The sequence below is a fragment of the Fundulus heteroclitus genome, chromosome 11, assembly GCF_011125445.2.
Source record: "Fundulus heteroclitus isolate FHET01 chromosome 11, MU-UCD_Fhet_4.1, whole genome shotgun sequence".
NCBI lineage: Eukaryota > Metazoa > Chordata > Actinopteri > Cyprinodontiformes > Fundulidae > Fundulus > Fundulus heteroclitus.
Genome location: NC_046371.1, coordinates 18,953,174 through 18,980,635, shown reverse-complemented (window position 1 = coordinate 18,980,635; position 27,462 = coordinate 18,953,174). Strand labels below are relative to the sequence as shown.

The 27,462-nt window shown below is 42.5% G+C and overlaps 1 protein-coding gene across 1 annotated transcript in view; it reads left to right on the top strand.

The window, feature by feature from the left end:
• Window positions 1-26,773, top strand: part of dchs1b (dachsous cadherin-related 1b) — a 113,446-nt gene extending 86,673 nt beyond the window's left edge. Inside the window, exons 6-29 of the mRNA XM_036143050.1 lie at window positions 1,014-1,245; window positions 2,357-2,593; window positions 3,167-4,222; window positions 4,414-4,601; window positions 5,683-5,779; window positions 5,883-6,040; window positions 8,898-9,338; window positions 10,853-11,148; window positions 11,287-11,402; window positions 13,937-14,176; window positions 15,694-15,819; window positions 15,925-16,134; window positions 16,704-16,960; window positions 17,054-17,260; window positions 17,344-17,740; window positions 17,836-17,949; window positions 18,060-18,271; window positions 18,408-18,559; window positions 19,480-19,610; window positions 19,721-20,007; window positions 21,043-21,184; window positions 21,269-21,440; window positions 21,998-22,407; window positions 22,489-26,773. Coding sequence (XP_035998943.1) covers window positions 1,014-1,245; window positions 2,357-2,593; window positions 3,167-4,222; window positions 4,414-4,601; window positions 5,683-5,779; window positions 5,883-6,040; window positions 8,898-9,338; window positions 10,853-11,148; window positions 11,287-11,402; window positions 13,937-14,176; window positions 15,694-15,819; window positions 15,925-16,134; window positions 16,704-16,960; window positions 17,054-17,260; window positions 17,344-17,740; window positions 17,836-17,949; window positions 18,060-18,271; window positions 18,408-18,559; window positions 19,480-19,610; window positions 19,721-20,007; window positions 21,043-21,184; window positions 21,269-21,440; window positions 21,998-22,407; window positions 22,489-24,533 — 7,923 coding nt within the window. The 3' untranslated portion in view covers window positions 24,534-26,773. The remainder of the gene's footprint in view (window positions 1-1,013; window positions 1,246-2,356; window positions 2,594-3,166; window positions 4,223-4,413; window positions 4,602-5,682; window positions 5,780-5,882; window positions 6,041-8,897; window positions 9,339-10,852; window positions 11,149-11,286; window positions 11,403-13,936; window positions 14,177-15,693; window positions 15,820-15,924; window positions 16,135-16,703; window positions 16,961-17,053; window positions 17,261-17,343; window positions 17,741-17,835; window positions 17,950-18,059; window positions 18,272-18,407; window positions 18,560-19,479; window positions 19,611-19,720; window positions 20,008-21,042; window positions 21,185-21,268; window positions 21,441-21,997; window positions 22,408-22,488) is intronic.
• Window positions 26,774-27,462: the final 689 nt, after the last annotated feature.

Sequence of the window (27,462 nt, the reverse complement as noted above, 5' to 3'; positions counted from 1 at the left end):
CTGATCAAAGTGGCGCTCGTGTCAGAACCCAGCATGCTGTTTCTTGCACTGTCTTCAAGAATCAAAGGGAGCAACAGGATGGCAAAGCAATCAGTGGAAAACAGGAAATGCTAGGAAGGGATGGGGATGTGGAAGAAAGAAAACAGATACTTTAAGTCAGTGTATTTTTGTAGCATTTCAGTACTGGATGCTACCTGGTAACCCTGACGGGAAGCCCCTAAAAGAAGAAAAGTTTTATCTCAATTAGGCCTTTTTGGTTTAATAAGTTTCCGGTAAATAGGAATAAACAGATGCCTTGGTTCACTGGATACACTTTAAACTGGATCTAAACTGCAGCCATTCTGGGCTAAGTCACTCCAGTGGTTTCCCTCAAATCCACCATCTCCAGCTCTATTCGCGTAGTATATGTTCCCTTTGTCTCAGCTATCCCTGTTTTTAATAGCCTCATAAACTAACCCTGCAGTAACTGTGTAATAAATGCAAACGCCATAATTTGCTGACAAACACACACCGCAGTTAATTTGCTCTATATTTAAGGGACTGTCAACAAAAAGCCTTTCTTTAAGACCACTCAGATTTATTGTCGGAGCTTCTAATCAATACCAACTTGAGTTTTAGCAAAGCAAACGAAACGAGACAGTTTGTGTGCTGTATATCTAGACAGGTGATGTACAGGTGTAACTAAAACTTTTTTTTCCAAGTTTAATTCAGTAGTTGGTAACACTGTTGCCTTGCAGCAGGAAGGTCCATGGTTTGAATCCCTGCTTGGGATCATTCCACATGTTGCTTGCACGTTCTCCCTGTGCGCGCGTGGGTTCTCTCCGAGTACTTCGGCTTTCTCCTACAGTTCAACAATGCGTGAGTTTGTACATGCACGTTTGCCCGTGATGGACCGGTGACACATCCAGTGTGTTCCCCCGCGTTGCGCCCAATGACCATGAGCTCCTGCATCCTTTTCTGACGTAACAAAATGGAGAAACTCTTGAATGAAATGTTTTGATTTGTTTATGCAGGGTGGTCTAAGCTCTGAGTCCCACGTGAAGGTCACTGTGGTGGACATCAACGACAACCGGCCCACCTTCTACCCAGTTCTGTACATGGTCAGTCTAAGTACCCACAGTGCCCCTGGAACCTCTGTGGTGAAGGTGACGGCCAACGACCCCGATGCTGGAGAAAACGGCAGGGTGACCTACAAAATGGTACCTGGAGGGGGCTCCCCTCTCTTCACCCTCAACAAAGACACAGGTGATTTTCCTTTTTCGAATAACCAGTCAGGAATCAGTGTCTGTACATTTAAAGGGGAAATATCATGCTTTTAGATTCTTCCTTCTCAAATTTAAATCATTCAGTTGTGATTTATATAAAGTGGAACTGCAATGCTTCGGTCTGAATTCCTCTTTGATCGTGTCCCACGAGCCCCTGTTCTATCCCTGTTCTGAGGTTGTGTCTGTTTTGTTCCGGTCTCTTTAAATGTAAATGAGGCGCTTTATACCGCGCCACTACACCTCTTCCAGTCATTTCTGTAGCATGCTGTGGGACGGTGTAATGATGAATGGTGTGGTTTAATAAGCACAATAACCAAACATTTTCACTTATCCTGTAGCTGCAGCATCCATCAGCTTGGACTACAAAAATTGATGCCAAAATTAAAAATGGCAGATGCCCGTAATTTGTTAGCTGGAAGTCAATGACATAGTTTAGTAGCTCCGCAGCAGATACTGTGACATAATTGTTCAAAAAACATTTTGGAGAATAGAGAAAAATGAACGGCTTATTAATAATGTACACTGTGACTTCTCCTGTATTGTCTACATTTCAATTGTTCACTTTTAAATCACTGCTGCACCTTATTATAATTTTGCTGCAATTTACAAGCTGTATGCAACGAAATTTCGTTCTGTACGCACTCTGTGCATACAAAATGACAAATAAAGTTGTCTAAGTCTCTAAGTCTAAGTCTAATAAGACCCAAACAGAATATATAGATATCTGTGCAGCATTTGGAGAGACTGCATTAAACTATTCTGCATTCCTAGAGACCCCATATACACAGTAAAATGTATCCAAGGGCTAAAAAAGAGGAATTTGCATGATGTGTCCCCTTTAAACTCATTAAACAGTGCGTTAAATGTATATGTATTTGTAGGTCTGCAGCACTTGTTTCCTCAGAGATTGATAACTGTCTACCTTTTGATCCCAACTGGATTGAAACACTGAAATTCAAATGTAAATAAGTGACTAAGACCTGTAAGCAGGGATAATTATAATTTTGTTGTGAAGAAATCTAATTTATTTATTTCCAGTTGGGAGTTGTAATGAAAAGATGAAACTTTTTTTTTTTTTTTTCCACTTGCAGGAGTGATTTCTCTCTCCCGTTCCCTCCACGGCAAAGCCAACACGGTTATTTCCTTGGAGGTAGCAGCCGAGGACGGCAGTGGCCTGATGGCGCCGGTCAACGCCAGAGTGAACGTGAGCGTGGTGGGAGGCTCCGCGGCATCTCCTGTTTTTGAACAGGCGCAGTATTTCTTCACCGTGTCCGAAGACGTTCTCGGAGGGACGGCGGTGGGAGTGGTCCGTGCTGCGACAAAAGCAGGTGGGAATACTTGTGCTCTTAATTAAACATTCACGGCGTGGTGTACTTATTGCCTGTCTTGTTTTAAAATAGGAAATACATGTTACATGTCTCTGTTGTATTAGAAAATAATAGGATACTTTTTTCTGGGTATTTATCAATGGGCTATAAAGGCGGATTAATTAATATGTTGATTAACAAGAAAACAAATAAAATGGAGAATTTAGGTATTGCCCAATAGTGAGTATATATCAAAGGTAGAATCATATTTATTATGATACTATTAAAAATCATGAAGTCCTATCTAGGAATGTGCTTCTTTTTGAAGGTTTCCTCAATTTTGAGAGATACTAACCACAAAAAGATAAGCATTACATGGCCTGAGATGTAATAAATCAATACTTATAACCATATCCATTTCTTATGGATATTTCTTGAGTAATTTCCCTCTGGGATTATTAAAGTACGTCTGATTCTGATATTGCCCTCTAACACTTGTACTTTTCCGTTTTTCGATCTGGACCAGTTCTCCTCTCACTATCTGCAAGTGGTACAAAATGCTTCTCCTCATCTACTTTTTTTCTTGTTTTTCAGGTGTTTCTAAGGGCATCCTGTACTCCATCTCTTCTGGAGACCCTAACGGCTATTTCACAGTGGAAAGCACCTCTGGGACCATTCGCACGGCTCTGCCGCTTGACCATGAATCCTGCTCCAGTCTCGACCTGGAGATCCAGGCCCGCTCCGGTTCTCCTCCAGCCTACGCAAACAGCCGCGTTCACATCACTATTTCGGATGTCAACGACAACGCCCCCACCTTCCTCCCCTCCTCCTCGGAGTCCCTCCTTTTGCCTGAAATCACCAAAATGGGAACGGTCATCTACCGCATTCAGGCCACAGACAAAGACTCCGGCCACAACGGCCAGCTCAGCTTCGACCTAATCTCCGCCGGGGCCGCAGGGAGCAGCGGCCAGAGGACGTTCGGGATCGACCGCGGCAGCGGGGAGGTGCGATTGATCGGAAGCCTCTCGTACGAGAGTGTCCCGCGCTACGATCTTCAGGTGGTGGCGAAGGACGGCGGCGCGCCTCAGCTCAGCTCCACCTTCACTCTTGTGGTCCACATCCAAGCGCAGGATGCTCAAGGCCCCACCTTCGACACGCTCACCTACAGAGTGGAGCTACGGGAGAACGCGCCTCTCAACACGCGCTTCCTGCAGGTTCGAGCTCTCAACAGAGAGGCTACGGGAAATTCTGGAGGCTCTCAGTCTTCGTCCTCCTCTGTCTCCTACCGCCTGAGGCCCGACGGGGACGCGGCAGGATTTGGCATCATGCCAGACACTGGGTGGCTGTTTGTTCGGAGCTCGCTGGACAGAGAGGTCAAAGACATGTACCTGTTGACCGTCCTCGCTACCTCAGGCCCAGGTGGAGCGGGCAGGACCGGCAGCGCCACTGTCAGGGTGACTGTAACCGACAAGAATGACAATTCCCCGCGGCTGAGCCAGGAGAGGGTGTTCCTGGCTGTGCGAGAGAACCTACTGGCAGGGACCGGCTTTGGGAGAGTGTCTGCGACTGACAGAGACGCAGGACTAAATGCCCGACTCACATACAGGCTGCTCCACTCAGACAGGCACTTCCAGATCAACTCGCAAACAGGTAACTGAAAACAGCGCGACGTCGTTAAGGTTTAATTTAATTTCGCATTTTTAATGGGAATTAAAATGAAACTAATATTGCTGCACAGTTAAAGTAATGGCGTATTAAAAGCTACACGATTTCCCTTCAGGACTTAACGATCTGCTCTGTCTTAATTTTCATCTCTGCGTAATTTTCCGTCTCGCTTTTAGGGGAGATCAGCACCCGCCTCGCCCTAGACAGAGAGCAGCAGTCGAGCTATCAGCTTGTCGTGGTCGTGCAGGATGGGGGCACCCCTCCTCGCAGTACCACAGGCACCGTTCACATCACCGTGATGGATGAAAACGACAACGCCCCCGACTTCACTCATGCAAGGCCGGAAAAGGAGCTGGTACTTCAGGTGAGAATCAACGTGGCTAGATCTGTCAATGAGGGATGTAGCTACACTAGGAGGAAAACTGCATATGGTAATAACTCCATACCGATCCGATACTACTGTTAAATGAATGAACCGTATACCCTGCAATGTGAGTGATGCCATCAGGTTTAAATAGACATTGTTAAAAAAGAAGGTCCGCATGTTCTTTAGCATAGTGATTTTGGAGATGCCTGTTTAAGTTTGTGGCGTTGAATTTACCAACTGTATCACCACCTCTTGTAACTTTTTGCGTTGCCGATATCCTATGTTGAAGTTGGACTTGTTAGCGTATCAAGTTTAAAATGTTTCCAAATAGCAGACTTGGCTCGGTCCGGTGCTTGCTCCATGTTGCTCTGTGTTTGCTCATCACTAGTTGTTGGGTTCTGCGGGATGACGCAATCGGCGTTGCAAACATAGAATTGAAGTGATTAGATCGCTGTAACTTTATTGTTGTGTATGATATTAATAAAAAAAAAAAAAGAAATGCCTGGATCAGAATGCTGGATCGGCGTCATTTATCCGATATCCAATCCAGCTAATTAGTCAACATCAGAGCCGATATCCGATCTTGGTGTCGGATCGGTGCATCTCTAAATCAGCGCCTAAAAACTCACTTGTCTTACCTTGTATAACAGAAGACAAAAGACAAACAATGTGAGTATGAATATGTGCAACATCAAATAGAATAAAAAGTATGAAATAAAAATAAAAAAGTAAAAAAATATTGTGAAATTTGTCAGTATTGTTAGAAGCAAGCCCCCCCCCCCAAAAAAAAAGATATGCATGTATATGTATAGAAAAGTTCTGTGTAAGATAATGTGAAAAGTGTAAGTATTTGTAGCAGCAGGATATTTTCTTCCTGAATATGTATGTAGAACATAAACTGTTGAGTATTCTTGCATAACGTCTGAAGTTTCATGGTGTTTTTGACATTTTCTTCTTTTAAGCTAATCACTTAAAAAAGGGATCATTTATAAAAACACTCTATGCACATATAATAAGTGCAACAGATGCAAGACCGTGTGTGGGAGAAATTTTAAACGATGACATTTTTGTGCTGCAGGTGACTGAGGGGCTTCCATCTGGGACGGTGGTGGCGACTCTGTCAGCCAAAGACCCCGACGAGGGGGAGAATGGGAACCTGCACTACTCTTTATCAGGTATTCCCAGCATGGTCTGACATCGATCCAGTCACCGTAGCACGTCTGTAACCGAGCAGTGACGGCATTCATGCATCTGTTTCATCCGTTTCAACGTCTCCAGGTCCCAGAGCCGAGCGGTTCTCCTTGAACCCCACCAGTGGCGAGCTGAGGACCGCTTCACCTCTGCGATGGGCTGACCGAGCCGAGTACGGGTTTACCGTGACCGCCGCTGACCACGGCACTCCGGGCCTCAGCTCAACCTGCCAAATCCGAATACAAGTAAATATAAATTCCAGTTTTTGATCACAGCCTAATTTAAACTTAAGGCAGGAACTAAAGGCCAGTGTGGTGTGCATGCCTCCACCTCACTCCTTTTGCTTTAGCTGTAGCTTTTCCATGATGTGAACAGTACAGCTACCAGGAGAAATGGGAAAAGAGTTTTACGAATAGGAGCAAAGCTGAACCCATGCCTACATAAATAAAAGCATGTATCAAATCTAGAGTGTGTTTCCTGATCCAGAGGTCAAGGGGGTAACCAGAGCCCACAGTGAAAGGTTGACGCTGCGCTCTGGGAGTGTGCTGGCCAGGACTGATTTTCTGAATTCTCTCCAGCGAAGGTCAATCCTGCATATCAACATACAATATCAGGAATTAATCTGCAGGAGAAAAAATGTCTTCGAGGAAAGGGCGGCGGTGGCTTGCTTTCACCATGGAGCTTGGAGCTCTTTGTTTTTCTGCCTGATGTGATTTCAGAAAGGAAAAGGATGCTAATTGCAGCAGGACCGCTGGCCTCCGATTTCACTCGTTGCGCTCCTTGTGTGACAGTGTGATTAGACAGAGGGGAAACAGGCACCTTGAAATCAAACGCTCCCAGATGAGATTTGATGAGAGCCAGCTGGGCTGAATAATACAAACAAAAAAAAAAAGGGGGGGGGATGCACAGCGCTGTACAGTAGCAGAGAGCGACACACGTATGCACACAGACATGCTGAAACGCTTGTTTTGGATGAGGAGATATGTCCGGTTTATTGATTTTGAGATAAAATTTCATTAAGTTTGTGGATAGAATCCAACGAGGGAAACTTTTCACTGTTCACTATGAGTAGTACCGTGAAAACACTGGACGTCTTGTACAGGAAAAACAGGAAGAGTAAAAAGCACTGCGGTATAGATCAGCAAACCCAGATCAGCACTTTTTGTCCACGCTTCATCCTTATCACACTGTCTACATTCGTATTGTGATCGTGGCTAATTAGACTTAGACTTTGACATGTTTGCTGCACCGTAATGATAACATTAGCATATTTGCTCTTTATTTTGATAGAACCTTATTTATTTCGTCTCATAGCATATTTTCTGTGGTTCCAGTTAATACTGTGTGCTGACGAAACATACAGAAACATTTGCTCTCTCTCTCTCTCTCTCTTTGATCTAAATGTGAACTTTAATGACCGAAATTTGAGCTGTTGCTTGTGGCACTCTGCTCAGCACCAACAGGCTTCTGGACATGTTGGAAAATGCTACTCCTTTGGCCAGTGTGAGAAAACTTTTGCAAGTGCTCATAATTTAAAGGGGCACTAAAACAGTTGCAGTGGGCTGAGACTCCACAGCTGTGACCAGTGTGGAAGATCTTTTAAACACCGGGGAACCTTATCAAATCACTTAATTGTAATCATGTTAGGCAAGAAGTTGCCAAAGCCGCAATAGTATCAATTTTAATATGAACATCGTTGTAAAGTATGAGAACCTTTTGACTGTTAGGGAAACCCTAGATGCTTTACCTCTAGATATTTATGGATTGTAATACAGTTTTTCAAGCCAAGCACACAAAATTATGCTCTACTTCTTTATAATGGCCTTAAAAATGGCAGCCACAAAGGGCTTTTTTTTTAGCATGTGGCTAACGCAATGACTTAGTCAATACTCCAAACGGAGTTTAGCCAGGGCTCTTATATTTAAACTGATATTATTCTAAAATGCCATTGGGAACCTGGACTATGGATAAAGTAGACGCTAGTTCTCCAACATCATCTAACAAGCTAAGAACCTGCCAACGTTTTTATTTGAAAATGGTAGAAAATGGTGTGGAGAAATGGGCCCTGGATGGAAATTTTGGTTACTTAACGTCCCCCACTCCAGCCTCCGCTAACAGAATGTTTTAGTTTGATACAGGACAACTCTGGGTAAAAAAAATGGACCTATATGGGTCGTGATTGGGTTTTACACAATTTGCAGTGATTTTCTTAATACTGATTTGAGGTAGAGCATTGAACGGCCAAAAGAGCTGCACAACATATTGTGAATTTATTGTTGTTATCCAGCCAAATTTTAGGAACATACTGTGTGTCAAGGCCAACCCCAATGGCTCCCACGCAAAATGGCAATTGTGAGCCCAGCCCCTGTAAATACCCATCCAGCCTGAGCCAAATCTAAATGGGGCCCACACGTGTCCCCCAGAAACACATTTGACCAAATAAAAAACAAAGATTTATCAGTTTACTAGAAAAAAAACATATATGATGGAAATCCAGCCCAGTGACCATGGTAATCGAGTATATTATGTCCAAGCCCCTCTTGTATAGATGTTTTTCTTTAGCACAGACTGAGGTATGTGGCTGTTGGTAATTGCTCTGCGTTTTTATAAGTAGTATCTATATTTTCCCATCAAATCTTTTATTCTACTGTTACTCTTTACCTCCATGGTTGAAATCAGATTGTTGCAGTGTCAAGCTATTTACTTGGGAAAATTGCACATTTTCCCTTCATGTGCAGTCAGAATGCTCAAGAGGGTTTTTGTAATTATAGCAAAAGAAAAAAAAAATGGCACCAATACATCTCAAGTACGAGTTCCGGGTTGTGTGCCGTACAGCTGCCCTGTCTCCTGAATATTAAAAGAAATTCAGTCTTGTTACATACAACAGACTTTGCCTTGATGATTTTCTAGCATGCTTCATTTAAATGATACATCGAAATGTTCTGAAGTTTGTTTCTGTGTGTTTTGGCTCAGCCCCTCTGTTGATTGGGGGAAAAAAATGCTCAGCGTGATTGCTATCTGAGCTACCATTGTTCGGTGATGAAATTGGCTGCAAATACTAGAAAAATTGAAGTTGTTTGACTTGATTTGTCCTCTTTTCAGGTTCTCAGCAACTCCAGGTCGTCCCCAACGGCCAATGTCCTTTCTATGACCCTCAACGCGGTTGAAGGTACTGCTCCTGGCTCCATTATTGGCTCACTGCGCCCATCTGACCACCAGGATACTGCTGTGCAGGAAGGCCAAGTGACCTACCTGGTGGTGGGAGGGACCGACCGGGACGGGACTTTCATGGTGGACCGTCTGGAGGGCAACGTGTACCTGGTGCGCGAGCTGGACTACGAGAAGGGGTCAAGATACACTCTGCACATTGAGGTGTCTGATTTCTCTCAGGCGTTTCCCAGCAGCCATCTGGTCAAGCTGGACATCGATGTGCAGGATAGCAATGACCATGCTCCTGAGTTTTCAGAAGACCCGGTGACAATTGTGATCCCAGAAAACATAGAGCCGGAGGCTTCTATATATACATTCCAGGCTGTAGATAAGGTAAGAAAATCGTTGCACCGTTAACCCCTGTCTTTAGATTTGGGCAGCGTACAATAATTCCCAAACGTCTCCAGTCATCGCTCACTTCTCTTTATTTGGATTCCAACAAGACTAACTTTATGGTAATATATGAAAATAATCTTGATAAATAGTTCGCCTGGCTTTCAGAAGGTTTTTCTTCAACCTTTGTCGATTTTATTCCAGTGCCACTGTCACACTATTTTGTAAACTGTGACGTGTGTTTCCGTATAAAAAATCCACACTATAAAATACATGATGTAAACTAAAAGAAATCAAGTGGATTTTGAGAAAGATCAAATCCCATCAAATCTGTGAATTGTGTTACTTTTTAGGTGCTCGTAGTTTGAAGACTACTTGTGAATTTTAAATGAGGTCATGGTTTTATTTTTTTATTCAAGGAATAACTTGACTATCTTAAAATGTAATTTCAATGCTTCATAAGTCAGAAAGCAGATTATGCCCTCAGTCTCAGAGGAGGCCCATTGTGCACAACATTTTTTGTTAAAAAAAACAACTTTTTCTACAGTTTCTATTGTTCTTTTACACCACAATGACGGCCGTTTCTCTGAAAACGGCACAATTTAAAATGGATTCCAGATTGTACTGTTTTGAAAACGTCCCAGTGTCTGTTGTTGTGTGCACAAAGAAAAAGCAGAATCCACCTGTATGAGGAAGCCCTGACACCTGAAGTTTGCCTTAGTGGTGGCGCCTATTTAAGCTGGGAATGTTTTTATGTATTTATGCACACATTGTTAAATTTAAAAGACCATACTGTCTATTAGTGGTGTGGTAGGGAATTTGAAGTGTCAATCATGCAAGGGCATTGCAGTGTCAATCATCTGGCAATGCCGAAGTAACTGAATCTTCATCGGAATAAAACAAAGCGTTTACTTAATGCTTCACGAGAATCAGTAATTGTATTCCATTCCAGCGATTTTTAAATAGCATTTCTATAAATGGCATAGCAATGGTGCACATGTAAAGTATATAGAGCATCATGCGAAAGCAGCAGCGCTCGTGCCGCAGAATCTTTTGATCTTTGCATGAAAAAGTGTTAAAGGCATAAAAAGGCAATGCTGGTTTTGTTATATATAGCTTATATTCCTATGCTACTGAAACACTAAGCAGGTTGTGATGTGGCAGGGATATTAGGCATTTTTTCCCATTTCTTAGGTGTAGTTAGAGAAAGATGCCAAAGATATTACAGTTTGATGAACAACATGTATTTATTACCAATACTATGAATCCCCAGAGAAGACTTGGCCTATAGTTGATTTATTGATTGACTGAAGGCCATCTCTAACGCCTAGTTTTAGCCAAAGTTCAAAGAGAATCTCAAAGAGTGTTTACAAAGCCTGGTGAACTATGGAGAGCACATTAAAAGGTTATAACAGTCATTCCTCGGAAATAATTAATTAATTAAATAATTGAGACTATTTAAAGAAACTGCAGACGAGGTATTCACCATCAGTCCTATTCTTTGTGTTGCATAGGACGGCAGTGGGCCCAACAGTGAGCTGCGTTACTCCCTTGAGCATCTCTGGCCTGACTCTCCTGACCCCCTGGTCCTTGACCCTGTAACCGGTGTCCTTACCTTGGGGCAGAAGTTAGACCGCGAGTCTACGCCCTCCCTCTATCTTGTGGTGCGAGCCACGGACCAAGCAGTGCAACCCTCTCAGAGGCGCTGGGGCTCGGTCACCGCTCAGCTGTTTGTGACGGATGAAAATGACAACGCTCCGACTTTTAGCTCTCCGTCTGCAGTCAGTGTCATGGAGGATCAGCCTGTTGGGTGAGTGTCAAAACATTAGGTTTGTTTTCACTTTTAGCGCATTTCTCATAATATCTTCCTCTCAAAAGATGAGATTGATTTATGGCATAAAAGAATGTCATTTTTTTGTGATGCACTGCTTCTGTCGTTCCTACACAGGTTTGTGATTTTGTACGTGGTGGCACGCGATAAAGACGAAGGAGAAAACGGCAGAGTGTCCTACAGAATCCAAGCAGGCGACAGCGCCGGTCGTTTCACTTTGAATCCTAACACAGGTACATTTCTTTAGGCTTCTTCAGGTTTTCAATGGGCAGAGGAAGAGAAGAACAAATCTAGCTAGGCTTTCTATCCTCTCCGTTTGGTGAACAGCAGTTTCAGGAACCAGTAACTTAAGCTTAGCTGCCCTCTAATAAAATGGTAAATAGCCTGCATTTGTATAGCACTTTATCAAGTTCGTGGACCCAATGCGCTTTACGCTACAGTCAGTAATTCACTCATTCACATGCTGACAGTGTTAAGATACATTTGTAGCCACAGCTGCCTTGGGGGCAGACTGACAGAAGTGGGGTTGCCACATGATCGGCGCCGCCGGGCCCTTTGACCAAGGGCAGCAGGAAAAGCAGGTGACGGTGTCTTGCCCAAGGACACAACAGCCGAGACAGATGGAGTTGTTACTGGTTATAGGACGAACTCCCAGACCCTGTAGGAGGACCAAACCGACATAATTAAGGATAAATGCAGAATGACTTTCCCTCCAGTTGTTTTTTTCCTCGCAATATCGCTATCTTGACCCTTGCCAACCGCCATTAATACCTAAAAGAAGAAGAAGACTTTCCGTCCAAAAAGCATTGTGTAGCAATGGCGAACTCGGCAGGCAGACGTTTGGTCTCAGAGCTTTTAAGGGAAGTTGAGAATACATCTCATGGGTAGCAGTGTTTGGTGTGACTGGTGTCGTCATGGAGACTTGAGTGATGCAATGATATCTAACCAACCAATAGGTAGAAGTTGAAACCTGGAGACACCGCCCCTCCTCATTTGCATAACGAGGCAGAAATGCATGAAGAAATGTAGAAATGAATGAATGAATGAATAAATAAATAAATTAAAGAATAAATAAAAGAATGAATGAATGAATAAATAATTGAACGAATGAATAAAACAATGTAGGAATGAACACACAAATGAATAAATGAATAAATAAATAATGAAATGATTAAATAAAGTATACAATCAATACATACTTATAATTAAGAATAAATGCAGAAATAAATTAATGCTCAATGTCAGTTTTGTCCTCCATAACTGTCGGCCCATCTGATGAAGTCAGGTAGTGCCAGCATGTTGAATATCTGCGCTCGTACCTTGCATACTTTGGTTGTTTACTTTTATAAATGTGTGATTTATAAGTTTGTAGAATCTGAGATGACTAAAACAGGTGGAGGGGGGGGGGCGGTGTAGGTAAAGACTTGAAAGGAACACAAACATATTTTCTGAGTAACCATTTTGACAGAATTAATACAGACTACTTTTATGGTGAATATCGTGATAAAAAATGTGCGTAATGGCCATGGATATGGATGAGCAACACTTTCCAGAAGATTAAAATTACACCCTTGGAAGCGCTTTGTCTTAACTGCTTAAGTACTTATAACCCTCATAACTTTCTTTTACTAGAGGATCACTCAATCCCTTGGAGAAATGTTTTGTATCTGTACCAGTTTTCTGATGCTGTCTTGACAGATTTGTTCGTGGGAAATAATCTTTATTTAGGATATTGGAATGTAGAATCAGAATTATATACGTTGAGACTCAGTCGCTTCATATATGGGGGTGACTGGGATTAAGAACCATAAAACAGACACCTAATGCAGCTTCCAGATGGAAGAAAGTCCTAACGTCATTGCTTTTAAGTGTCGGCCGGGTCGATTTCACTTCTGGGCTCTGCGATGTTAAATCTGGAGTTATTATGAGATGAAATGGCAGATTATCGTGTATTGTGAAGAGGTTTGCCAAACTAAATGGCTTATGGAGGAGGTAGATTAGACTGATTACTGCTTACAAATTGCCAACTTTGTGCCAAAACCCATTACTTAAGCTTCATTGCTGGTTTTATGACGTGCACAAAAAATTTTTTCCTAATCATTTGTTGTCATGGGAGTATTTATGGCTGACATGATATGAATAGATAATACTTTAAGTTGTATCAGAGTCAAAATTAGTAATGTAATGTAAAATAAATTTAAGTCTGAATTGTTTGTTTTTCCTATTAAAAAAGGTAAAGGGCCCTAAAAACTAGGGTCCTGACCTATTTAAACAAACAATTTTCCTGCTTCTGCCTCTAACTGAAATAGGCAAGACCCCCCGTAGATGTCAGAGTCTCAGACCGCACAAAGAAGTCAGCACACTGCGTATTATTGGCATGCTGTGGCATTTATAAATTACGTAAAGTACAAACATACACATGTAAACATGTATTTCATATTTCCTCTCACTTTGGCTGACCCTCCATGTAGTTGGTAGGATGACAGGAAGGCTTTAGGATAGAGACAGAAAAAGTGAGGAGGGTAAGCATAAATGGACTCTGCACACTGATCCATGTGAATTAGAGGCATTCACACAAGTTACACGCATTCACACATTAGCTGGAGACTGACGGATTTAAAGACAATTCAAATTGAATGCAAATTTAAAGCGTGTAATCCAAATGAGGATTTCTGTGGGAAGTCTGGTAAGGCCACAAAATGGTGAAGTAATCCTTTTTTTTTTAAGACCTTTACTAAACAATTCTATACATTCTCTCTGTTTGCAGGCTCTCTCTCCATCCTTAAAGCTCTGGACCGGGAAGAGCAGGAGGTCTTCAATCTAACAATCGTGGCGGAGGATCATGGAACACCACAGCTCTCCACCTCCCAGCTGTTGTGTGTGCAGGTGATCGACGTGAACGACGAAGCTCCCGTGTTCCAGCAGGCAGAGTTCGAGGCCCAAGTGATGGAAAATCGAGGACCAGGAGCAACGGTGTTCACTATAACGGCCACAGACCGAGATCAAGGTTTGCGAAAACAGAACCCTTGATAAACATAAAGCTTATGAGCTCATTAAAATGCTGTGACTTGTTAACGGGCTAGAGACAGTCAACCGTAGCAAAAGCAGCTTGAATATTTAGACCTACTAAATGAGGGAAATGTGTTGAGTTGCACAAATGTTGCAAATAAAGAGTTATTTATAGGCCTTGAGTATTCACATCTCTTTAACTCTTTTAGTTTTTGCTATGTTACTTAAAATGCTTTTGTATGCAGCCCGCCTCCAGAGTAAATACTTGGCTACAACCACCTTCTGGCTGTGGTTACAGCTGGAAGTCTTTTGGGATGTGTTTCCAGCAGCTTTGCATATCTAGAGACTGGAATTTTCGCAAATTCTTCCTCGCAAAATGGATCAAGCTCAGTCAGATCGAAGGAGAGTGTAGCACTTCTCGAGTCTTGACAAATAGTCCCTATTGGATTTAGTGATGGGCTTTAACTGAGCAATTCTAAAACAGAATGTGGTCTGATAAAGATGAAGAACGCCAAACAGAAGCCGTCTTACTGATGCACACCTCCAAACACGACTTTCCACAGCTCAAAGAGCAACAAACATCCATGACGTTTGTGCAAACAGCAATACCAAGCATTCATGCTTACAGTGCAGGGCAAACGATTGTTCAAAATTTGCTGTTACGGTTTTCACCAGCCTTTTCTATTATTATAGTTGTTGCTGTTGTTTGAATTAATTTATTAAAAAAATTGAAATCCAAGCAAAATTTTGACCTGCTATTCTTTTGCAGCTCTTTGCAGGTTTTATTGTTGCTCTGTATTTAATGGCACCAACTATGATATGCTTCCCTGATAAGAAGCCAAAAGAAAAGCGTCCAAACAGCATGCTATCATCAGCATGTTTCAGAGTGGGAGTTGTTGGTTTAATTGTTGTTTGGTGTGTTGTGTTTGTTTTCTGCCACGCGTACCATTTCGCTTGTGGTTCAAATAATTGCCTTCTTTTCAGTTTTTCCATATAACCCTGGTTTGTGTTTCGTTTGGTTGGCTTTCGAGAGATTCTCACACCCGAGCTTTGGATTTCTGCAACTCTTCCAAAGTTGTCTTGAGATTCTTGACTGCTTCTCTGATCTAAGCTCTCCTGGCCAAGCGGTTGACTAATGTTCACTAACAAACCTCTGAAGTCTTTACAGCAAAGCTGTCTCAATAGATTTGATTTTATGTAATAACGAAGTGACTACTGAACCCAGCTGACTTGGATTTATTGGGGGTGATAGACGAAGGGAATTAACACAAATGCAGCACTTGGTTTTCAGATGTTTATTTGAAAACGTTTTAAAAACACATATTTTTTCATTCCTTGTGTTGGTAACACAAAACAATACTGATGCAACACATTGAAGTTTGTCGGTCAATGTATGGAAATGTTAAGGAATGGGAATGCAAATGAGGACAATTGAGCCTGGTAGTTTACAATAGTTTCAATGTTCTTCTTCACACTTATTTTAATTTGTTTTTTATTGTTGTTTTTTTATAACAGGTTCTAATGGTCACATAACCTATGGAGGTGTGACAGAGGAGGGTTTTGTCATCAATCCTTCGACTGGAGTCATCACCACCACAAAGGAACTTGACACAGAATCTCAGGATCATTACACACTCACTGGTACTCAAAACATGCTATTTTACTAAGCTTTATATGATTTGTTGTGTACAAAAATACACTTCTTTGTGCATCAGTTTAAACTATCAATTGATAATCTCTCATCAGTGTATGCCAGGGATGGAGGGTTGCCTCCAAATTTTGCCAAGGCTGTGGTCCATGTGGAGGTCCAAGATGTGAACGATAACGTTCCCGTCTTTGCAAAGTTGTCCTATGAACTCGAGGTACCAGAAAACCAGGCGCCTGTGGAGCTTTGCTTCATCAAGGCCACGGATCCAGACTCGGGTCCTGGTGGAGAGCTAGAGTACAGAATTGTCGGTGAGAGATAGCATATTGTTTCTAACCCCACATTTCAAGGATTCATTCTTGCTATAAAGTTAGTTACTCTACATTGCTTCAGTTGCTGCGGCAAATTAGAATGTGTCTTATTTGATATAATTAAGCTTTTACAGAGAGTGTCTTTTGTATTCCATTGTTTTTCATGCTAGAAAGGATCAAGCTAATTTGTTTATTTGATGTTATTTGAATCAAACCCTTTTAGACTGTCACAAAATCGCCTCAAACTTCTCTTGTAAATGGTACATCCAAATCAACTACAGTAGCTCTAATACATTTAGCATTTGACAGAAAGCAAAACACATTTAATTTTTTAATATAATTGTAAATATGTTCAGACCATAAAGGGTTACTAACTATATCTAAAGATAAAGATATACAGGCTTAGTTTTATCTGCCATTTAGAATATGCTTGCTTCCTCCATGTCCAAAAGAGATCTTTGCCGTCACCTCAGTCTTGTTTTGGTTACTTGATTGATAAAAGTACAAGGTTGCAGGAAATACACAAGTTTTTTCCGACATTTTTTTTGTATCTTCTGTCATCATGGTAGCCGGTGACCACGATGGAGCTTTCCAACTCCACCCCAACACGGGAGCTCTGTCCACCTCCCGTGGACTTGACAGGGAAACAAAATCGGGATATATCTTGGAGGTGGTGGCCATGGACCGAGGGAGCCCCCCTCTCTCCGCTACTGTCAAAGTTGAGGTCAAAGTGCTGGACGTCAACGACAACAGCCCTGTGTTTAAAAAGAACAGCTACACCGTGGAGGTCTCGGAGGATGCTGCCGAGGGTTTTCAAGTTCTTCAGGTGAGTCAGATGATCAGGAGATAATCATAGCTTTAAACGCGCGCGCGGTTTATTTATATGTTGTTGAATATTTTTCTCTCTTTTCTGTTTCAGGTGTCAGCAACAGATGCTGATGATGACCTCAACGGGAAGGTGTTGTATTTTCTCAGCCGGGAGGCACACGGAGCGTTCGCCGTCGACGAGGAGACCGGCCGCGTCACCACGTCGGCACCTCTCGATCGGGAAAAATTTGCGACGTACAGCTTCCAGGTGTTTGCTGTTGACCTTTCGCCTGCTGCGCCCAGGAACTCCTCCGCTCAGGTAGAAAAAGGGGTGATGGATGCCAATTGCTTCACTTACGCAATGATTTTATTCTCTTCACTGATGGGACGTCTATCTAACAGGTGACGGTCACCGTCCTTGACGTCAACGATAACGCTCCGTTCTTCACACAAGACCCGTTGGTCATTGAAGTGTCCAGCAGGCGTTCGCAGCGCGTTCTAGCCACGATGAAGGCCGAGGATAAGGACTTCGGTGCCAACGGCTCCGTGTTTTATCGCTTTGCCACATCTGTGAGGGGCTTCAGCATCAACTCGCTCACTGGGGAGATCCAGGCCACCGAACCCCTGAGAGATCTGACCCAGGCTCAGAGGACCCTGATAGTGGAAGCCATGGATCAAGGCAGCCCAGCTCAGTCCGCACAAGGAGTGGTGGTGATTTATGTGAAGGAAGTGGAGTACAATGGCATTCGGTTCTCCAGGAATGCTCGAGATGTCAGCTTACAGGAAAATGCCATGAAAGGTTGGGGTTCATTGTTAGGAATCTGAGAATTGCGTCATTTCTCAGCTACTCCTTTCTCACCAGTAAGGAATATTTTCTCTGCTTCAAAATTCCAGGCACAGCAGTGGCTCAGGCTCAGGCCCAGTATCCAGACGGCACACGTAAAGGGATCAGCTATAGTCTCTTTAGTGGAAACAAAAAGCAGGCTTTCGGTATCAGCTCCTCAACAGGTGAGACTATCAAATTTGGTGGAGCCTTGAAGGTGTGTAAAGCTATCCCAGTTTGAGGATCGTACCCATCCTTTTTCAGTAACACTGTCCTTGTCCCTTCTGTCCTGCAGGTGAAATCTGGGTGCAGAGCTCCCAGGGACTAGACTTTGAGGACACCCCCAGACTCCGTCTTGTTGTGAAAGCTGAAACTGTGTCCTCCACATCATTCATGGCAATTAATTTAGTCCTTCAGGATGTCAATGACAACCTTCCACGCTTCCAGCTGCAGAACTATTTCGCCTACATGAAAGAAGCACAAGGCTATGAAACGCCAATTATACAGGTGTCTAGAAAATCCCAAAAGTCGGTTTCAAATTGCAAAGTCAAATAGCGTTAGATCCGTTGACTGTTCCTGAGGCAAAATTAAATTCTTTTTTTCTTTTTTTTTTCTCTCTTCCCTTTCCTAAATGTTTTTCAAGGTGCTGGCGGAGGATGTGGATCAAGGCCAAAATGGTCAGGTAACATACTCCATCCAATCGTCAGGCATGAGCGGCCTGTTTAAGATCGACCCGATGACAGGAAGCATCACCACAGCTGCCATCATGGACCGGGAGATCTTCACAAAAACTAAGTGAGGATAAACCAGTAGTTAAGATAAAAGTCCATGAAAACATTCAACATGCATCCTTGTGGAATTGGAGCTGCACAATATATAAAAACAATTTATGTCATTCCATAAATGTTTGCAAGATCATAAAGGATACAATATTTGGCAATTATCAGATTTCATGTGCCGTGCATTAACACTGTGTGACAGTAGCATTTATGCCCAGCTGGATAGTCTGCGCCTGCCCTTGAAGCTTCCGCATAAAGTATATTTTCTGTAGTCAAGATGCGAAACCTCACAAAAAAACGGTGGGAAGGTTCAAATGTTGCTAAACAAAGAAGAGAAGTCTTATTCGACATGGTCTTCACAATTTTCAGCAATATTATCACAATTACATATTTTCCTGATATTATGTAACATATATTTCATGTAACTGAACTTTTTGTAAATGGACATACAATGCACACATTTGTTGTAAGTTCAGTTTGCTACATATTGTATGTGTAGAATTGGATTTCATCACCCTTCACGCCTGTTAGTTTTCTAGAAAAAGATGTATAAAAAGGTTGCAGCAATTTTCTAACCGAAACTCTAGAGATTTTTTTTTTTACCTCTCTTACCATCCCCCTTCAATTTGCATGGTGGCAAAATAAATAAATAAATCCTTTAAAAGCAAAAAGATGCCTTAGTAATTTTTTATGTGATTCCTCTACTTATTTTTAAGGAACTATTTGATAATTTCAAACCAAATAAATGTATTCAGCTTGCATTTTCTAACATTTTTAGTGTGAGGTCATGCTACTGTAATAAAATTTGTCTTTTATTTCAAGACGTTTTACGCATCACAGTAAATTTGGCGAGGTGCTTTGCATGAGAAGACGTATGTTCTCCTCTTCTAATATCAACAACATCTCTGGACAAATTATTATTCTGCCCTTTCACAGGCTTGTAGTTACTGCGACAGACAGAGGAAGTCCACGACTGGCCGGTTTAGCCACACTGACAGTGATAATTGTTGACCAAAATGACAACAGTCCTACCATTCCTTTACCCCAGGAGGTTCGCATCCCAGAAAGTAAGCATTTTTATTTTGGACAAGCTCCGTTTCAAATTCAGCAACCAGTGTCGGGTGCAGCTAACAGATTTACGTCTCGTTTCTACGTCTCATTTCTACTTTGTCACCAGATACATTAATCGGCACAGAGATCACTCTTGTGACGGGCAACGACGTCGACTCCGGTCCCGCCCTCTCCTACTCCTTGCAGCTGGACCCAACAGCTGCAGGCAAATTTGGGATTCATCGTTACAGTGGGGGCGTGTCAATCACTGGACCCCTGGACTTCGAGGAGAAGACATGGTACACCCTGACTGTCAGAGCCACGGACAGCCAGCACCAAACTGAGGCCAACATTACGATAGTGGTGGAGGATATAAACGACAACGCACCTGCATTCACCCATGATCTCTATCAGGTAGGACGGCCCATGACAAGAAAAAGTCCTTTTTGTTTAAATTTCATCCATATGTAAACTCGTTAAACTCATTATTTCTATGTGCGCTATAAATCACATCTGCATGGGGAAATGCACACAGTCGATCGTTTTCATTTTTGACCTTCTCACACCTGTAACGACTTGACACCGTAATAAATTTTAATCCAGAAATTGTCGCTGCAGCACACAGCTTTAAGACTGCTGTAAAAACACGCAGGCACATGGCCCGGGTGCACACACAGTGGGTGATAAAAGTTAACTGCCTAATTTTAACTGGGGAAAAGTTGTAGAGATGAGCCTATATAAACTGTGTCAGGAAATTACCTCAGCATTAGCACACACTGAGGAAAAGCAGGGACTGTGTTATGATATGCAGTTTATCCCTCTCTCCGAGGGTATTGCCTGTTGTCCTCTGGACTTGGATTCGGGATCTTTATCACAGTTTTTTGGGGTTTGTTTTTCTTTTTTGTCCTGTATCTTATATAATTTTGATTCAAAATTGTTATAATGAGACAGAAATAAATCAGGTTATCCACACATACCTTTTATCACTGCAAAAATGGAACTAGAAATAAGTAAAATGTTCTTAAAATCGGTGTGTCTGTCCTTGATTTGAGCAGGTAAATAAGATGATTTGCCAATGGAATAAGATTTTTGCACTTAAAATAGGAACAATTCATTTCCACCATCCTATATCAAGTGCAGGATGTCTAATTATCTTATTTTAGGGGTAAAAATACTCGTTCCATTGGCAGATAGTCTTATTTACCTGCCCAAATCAAGGATAAATACACTAACTTTAAGAACATTTTACTTAATTTTAGATCCGTTTTTGCAGTGTAACAAGTACACATTTGTTTCTATTAGTAAAGGAACAGTCTGTTGAGTTGTTGTCCATTGACAGGTCAATTTTTAGGCATCTCTATGTGACAAAAACTATAAAAGTGATAAATGAATACAGAAAACCGTAATTTTTTTCATAAATATTAGTAATTCACTATACTTGCTCTCCAGATTATCCTGCCTGAACACACGCCACCAGGAAGTGCCGTTATCACTGTAACAGCTACTGACAGGGACTCTGGAGATAATGGAAAAATCACCTACAAAGTGATATCGTCCACTCAGGAGGGTTTCTATATTAACCCCAGCAACGGTGAGGCTATCTTTACCATTCAGTTTTGACTATTAAGTAATCCCTACATGTGTGCACCGTGACTAGATTGCAGTTTCTGTTCAGGAACCTTGTTCATCAACCACCGAGCTGAGTTTGACCCTGAACGCCCAGCAGTCGACGTCGTCATTGAAGCCCGTGACGGAGGCTCGCCCCCGCTCTCCACCCTTACTACAGTCCAGGTTCACATCTCTGACGTCAACGACAACGCTCCAGTGTTTCACCAGTCAGAATACAGGTTTGTCGACATTCACTTACTGACGCATATCAGTAAATTAGAATATCACTGAAAGCTCAATTCAAAAAGGGACATTTTTAAACTGTACAGATTCTATAAAGACAGACAGGCATTTTTCTAAGCATTTATTTCTAGGAATTTTGATGATTATGGCTTGCACCTAGTGAAAATTAAAAAAAGAATTATCGCAGAAAAATGTAGGACCAATAAAACGAGGTTTAGGTGAGACGAGTTCGCTGCTCAGCCAAATGCAATCAAGCCATGGTAAATGGCAGATGATGTTGTGACACAGGGCAAGTACATTTTTGGATGGTTTTTGCCTCACAATTCACTCAAGGCGCTGGTTATGCCTCTTACTTGTGCAGTTTTTCTTCTACCCTTTTTTCTAGCTCAATTTTGTATTAAGATACTTAAATAAAGCACCCAGTAAAAGAGCAGCTTCTTAAAAAAATAAACAAATCAACTTTATGACGCTATTCTAATTGATTGAATTACACTAGTTAACCTTGGTCTCGTCTCAACATTTTGTCTTAAATGTTCTGTTTTTGTGTATGCAGGGCTACAGTTTCTGAAGACACCACCCCAGGGTCAACAATTCTGACCTTTGAGGCCTTTGACAGTGACCTGTCACGAGAAAACTGCGGCTTTGACTTTGCCATCGCCAGTGGAAATGACGGAAATGCATTTCAGATCGAGAGTAGCGTGCGTTTCCTGGAAGGGCGGGGCTTTCAGACAGTAGGAACTCTGCTCCTGGCCGAGAGGCTTGACTTTGAAACCAAGCCGTTTTACAACCTCACTGTGGTGGTGTCAGACCGAGGTGTCCCCCAAAGGAGCTCCAGTGTCGCCGCGGTGATAACCATCGCTGATGTCAATGATAACCCTCCGGTGTTCACTAGAGCAGAATATACTGTGTCACTCAATGAGGGAGCCGCCTCTGGGACTGAGATTATACGACTGACTGCAACAGGTGGGCTCGTGTTTTATATTCTCATCTAATGTAGTTACTGCTCTTTCTTTTTTAATCTGCTTCTTGTGCTTCCATTTGCAGACCCAGACTCTACTCCCAATGCTGAAGTCCAATATACCATCATCTCTGGAGATGAGGTGAACTTATTTTCCATTGATCAGTGGACCGGAGCCTTGAAGCTTGCGCAAACGCTTGACCGGGAACACCAGTCTACACACATTTTCATCGTTCAAGCCACAGATGGCCACGGCCATTTTGCTCTAGCTCCGATCACTGTTGAAGTGAAGGATGTAAACGACAACCATCCATTCTTCCCCGTGGAGGTGCTGACAGCCAGCATCCGGGAAAACCAGCCAGCAAACTCGGCCGTGACTGTTCTCCATGCAATAGACCACGACACTGGGGTTTTTGGTCAATTGAAGTACTACATGGTGGAGAGGTCAGGAAAAGGAAAAGACAGCTTTGTTGTGGACCAAAGTTCAGGGGAAATCAGAAGTAAGATGGCATTTGACTATGAGAAGGTCAACTCCTTCAATTTTGAAGCCTTGGCTGTGGATTCAGGCAACCATTCAGCCACTGTAACAGTACAGGTGTTTGTCACAGGTGAGGATGAGTACGACCCACAGTTCACTTCCCCCAAATTTTCCTTTGAAGTGCCAGAGGGAGCCAAGAAAGGCCAGAGCATCGGCCACATTCAAGCACAGGATGAGGATGGAGGAGTGGATGGAGTTGTTCTTTACTCCCTAACTTCCAACTCACCGTTTTTTGAAGTAAATAAAACTACTGGTGTGATTTTCCTCAAGTTGGACAGTTCCGGCAGCAGCAGCAGTGGGTCAGGCCAAGCTAAACGGGAAACCAGGGTTATTACCGTGGACGTGAAAGCTCATAGTCCACTTGACACCTCTCGCTCTGCAACTGCCCAGATCTCCATTGATGTCACCAATACCAACTTTGGCTTGGCTGCTGATGTAGACTTACTGCTTATTATTATAATTGCTGTGTCTCTGGGAGTTATCATATTAATAGTCGTTTTGGCTGTGGTGATTTTCCTTGTCAAGTCGCGCAGAAGGAAAAAAGCTCAAGATACGGGAAACAGGACTCTTGCGTCAGGAACTGCCTTAAATAAATTGGATGAATGCACCTCAGGACCTGGAGGAGACACTATTTACCACCAGACTTTGCCAGGTTATGCTGCTGATCAGGGAGGAGCTGGTGGTGGTCCCTACCCCAGAGGCGGCTCTTTGGATCCCTCCCACTCCAGTGGTAGAGGATCAGCTGAGGCGGCAGAGGATGATGAGATCCGGATGATTAACGAGTACCCTCGCGTTGCCTCCATTACCTCGTCCATGCAGGAACACATCTCGGCCAGAGGACCAGATTCTGGTATTCAGCAGGATGCGGACCAGCTTTCTGACATTTCTTGTGAACCTGCTGCTTTGGAGGGCAGCACTTGGTTTAAAGGAAAGAAACTAGGAGGCAGTCTGAGTGGGACCTTGCTTTCTGGCCAGCTCCCTGTCTACAGGGATGAAGGAGGGGGTTACCTAGGAGTCGGCCGTGGTCTGAACATTTCCCTCCCCAAGGATTATGCATTTCCTGAGGACGGCAAACCTTCAGTGGATGGGTCGCTCACCGCTATTGTTGCGAGTGACGAGGAGCTTCGTGGAAGCTATAACTGGGATTACCTGCTCAACTGGTGCCCCCAGTTCCAACCTCTTGCCAATGTCTTCACTGAGATTGCCCGGCTAAAAGATGAGACCACACCGCAGAATCAGAATCCTCGCCAGCCCTTTCAACCCAAGCCCAAAATGGATCCCAAACCTAGAATTGACCCACCGCCTCTCATCACGTCAGTGGCTCACCCAGGGGCTATGTCAGTACCCCCAAAAGTCCCTGTGATTGGGCGGACATTCCCCCACTTGTCTTCTCTCCGAAGGTCTCCCATTAGTCACGAAGGATCAATTTCCTCAGCGGCGATGTCACCAAGCTTCTCTCCGTCTCTGTCGCCTTTGGCCGCTCGGTCACCAGCTGTTTCTCCATTTGGAGTCAACCAAGGGCCCTCCGCATCAATGATCAGCACCAGAGAGCCCTCGCTTGAGCAAAGTCCTGATCATGAGATGAGAATATGATCGGCGCTATTTGAAGAGGGATTTCTTAAGACAGACAACATGAACACCACATACAGTCCCTCGAGATGTTCTTTTGAACGTCGCTTGTATTTTTCAGAAATCACTGATTTCGTCATAAGAACAAAGGTTTTTACAAACATGCTGATCGACGATTTATTTCAAAAGTCTCCTTTTGGACAACTTTGAACTTCATATTTCCCTGGTGTAATATTTGGGTTCATTCTTCAGATGCCTGGCTATGTTGCAGGAACACACAGAACCGAAAACATGCCTGGTTTGGACAAGACCAGCCAAAATCTTTTATTTTTAAAGTGACGCAGGTCTCCACGAACTGATAAGGGGCAAGATTCGAGCATTTCCACTCACAAGCCCCTCAAGTCAGAGATCTCTTAGTGTGTAGATAGATACATGTGTTGTTTTCATGTTTACCTCACTGGCTGGCCAGAGAGCTAAGGACCCTCTCTTTGTGTCAATGGACCTTTTTTTTTACACGACAGTATTAAACTTTGTGTTGTGGGTGCTTTTTAAAACGGTTGTCTGGATATGAGCAGACAAACAGTGACGGACCTGCCAAGGCATCACATAGTGGACCGCAATGGAGATTCACTTCAGTTTAAACAACACTTGTTTTGATTTTATTTTTGTATTTTTCTATAAATATATGATTTCAGGTCTATTATTCCACATTGAGAGGTTATTGGTTTTTTTGTGTGTATTTGCATGTATGTACATTTGTATGTATCTCTTACATTTGTAGAGACAACTGTGTGAGAGTGGGAGATGTTTTTGTAGAACTATTTATATGAAAAGAAGGAGTTTCTGCCACAATTTGACAACGGGGGAAACAAGCACAGCTCAGTTGGACCTGCTTTTGACCTGGAGTTAATTTAAGGTTTCTTTTTTTATTTTTTTTATTTTAGATCAATGTATTGATCATCCCAAATCCAAAACAGCATGTGAATGAAGATACAGTATATCATCAATACACTTAGCACAGAAAGTAAGGACCTTTGCAGAGAAGCATTGTTGTTTTAACAACGCTTTTCAGGGAATGCATCTTCCAGTGTTTAAAAGCGTGTTTATTTCCCCTTAAAGGGTGGCACATTTATAAGAAAAATGCATGGTTGAGTTGAGTAGCAAAGTTGCGTATGTGGGTTACACCCACATGAAAAGCTTTCTATATCCTCTGTCAAAAATGTTCAGTAGGAGTCAGTGTAATGGTTTGGGGTCGCATCTTGCTCACTAGAAAGAAGCTTGTCATCATTGGAGGTACTCTCAATGCAAATAGAGTTAAAGATTAGTTTTAGAAACCACTGGTAATCCCGTACAGAGTTTACCCATAGGTATTAAACTCTATCCCAAAACTTCTCAGTGCTCACCTGCACAAAGCAGAGTTTATCAGAGATTACCTCCAGAATTTGGGAGTGGTGAGGATGGAATGGGCTGCATTCGGTCCTAACCTCAACCCCCACTGAACGATTATGAGATTAGCTTGTGTGTGATGTTCATGCCAGGGGGATCAACACTGGCTGACTAACAGCAATTTCCATAGAGAAGTCACACATTGCTGATGCGATGTCATCCGACACCAGTGTGTGATCATACGTTTGACCATTTCAGGGAGGATGTTGTGGGTTTGTACAGGTTTGCTATACAGTACTGAGGCATTATATCAATTTTCTTCAAACGGGAGACGATTGCAGAAAAAGCTGTTTGGCATTGGCAGAAAGTATTCCCCAACTGTGCTGCTCTACCCACAAATGCATTTGTTCTAGTCAATATGGTACCTATTAAGAAATAAACAGGCTATTAAACACTATAGCATTTATTCCCAGCATTGTTACAAGAAAGAAAAAAATGATCTAACACATGTCCTTATTTTTTGTGCTAAGCATATTAATCTAAGCTTCTCCAGTTATTGTACTATGTTGTGGTGTGTGCTTATATGCACAATGGCACATTCCCATTGTCATTCAGGGAAATCTGAATTTGCTGATCACCTATGTGTCTTTGACAAAAAGTGCTTCCTAAACTATAGTTACATCATGAAGTTAAAGGCATTGAACTGCGACGGTCTTCATCTCAGTTTAACGGAAACAACACACCATGTAAAAGTTGAGTTTCTTAACCGAAAGTGTAACAAAAAGAGTTTTTCATCGACAGAAAGATTCTTGTTTTTGAGCAGGAACTAAAGCTGTTTTTTTTCTAAAAGTTCCCATTAAAGAAGAAAGAAAAAAAAAGCAACTGAGAATTGTTTTTATAGTTCGACCCTAAAGCTGTCAAGGTGGTATTGCAACTGGATTACATGTTGCCAAACATCCTGTGTAGTACATGTTTGATTCTCCCTCTTGTGGTAACTTTTGCCAAATGGGTTTTTTAAAAGTGGAAGGGCAGTAATTAAAACAGAACAAAAAAACATTCTTGTTCACAAGTGACAACTGGACAGAGCAGTGGACTGATGGACTGATTGTGGCCTTGTTTGATGTAATGTGAAGAAGGACTTGAGCCAAATGTGAAGCTCTCAACTTACAACTATCAGTGATTTGAACTTTATGGAAACCAAGCGGCTGAAATGAGCTTCCTTGGTAGGGTGGATGGGCTTTCTTTAGAGATAAGGGGAGGAACTCAGTCATCAAAAAGGAGTAAAGCTGCAATTCCCTCACATTGAAAGATCTGATTGCAGCTAGACAGCCCTCTGGGTTCGGTTTCTGGGCACGTCCTACTGGGAGCAGTCTCCTGGGCCTAGCCAGAACTAAGGGACTTCATTAATCTTGTGGCCTGGGATCCCTCAGTATGAGCTGAAAAGTGTCTTTCAGAAGAAAACTGAGAAAAAGGATAGTCTAAGGACATTTATTCAAGCCAGTTTTTTTTTTTAGCAGAATCTGTAAAAAGCCTGCTGATGTTGTTAAACTATCTGAGATTTATAAAG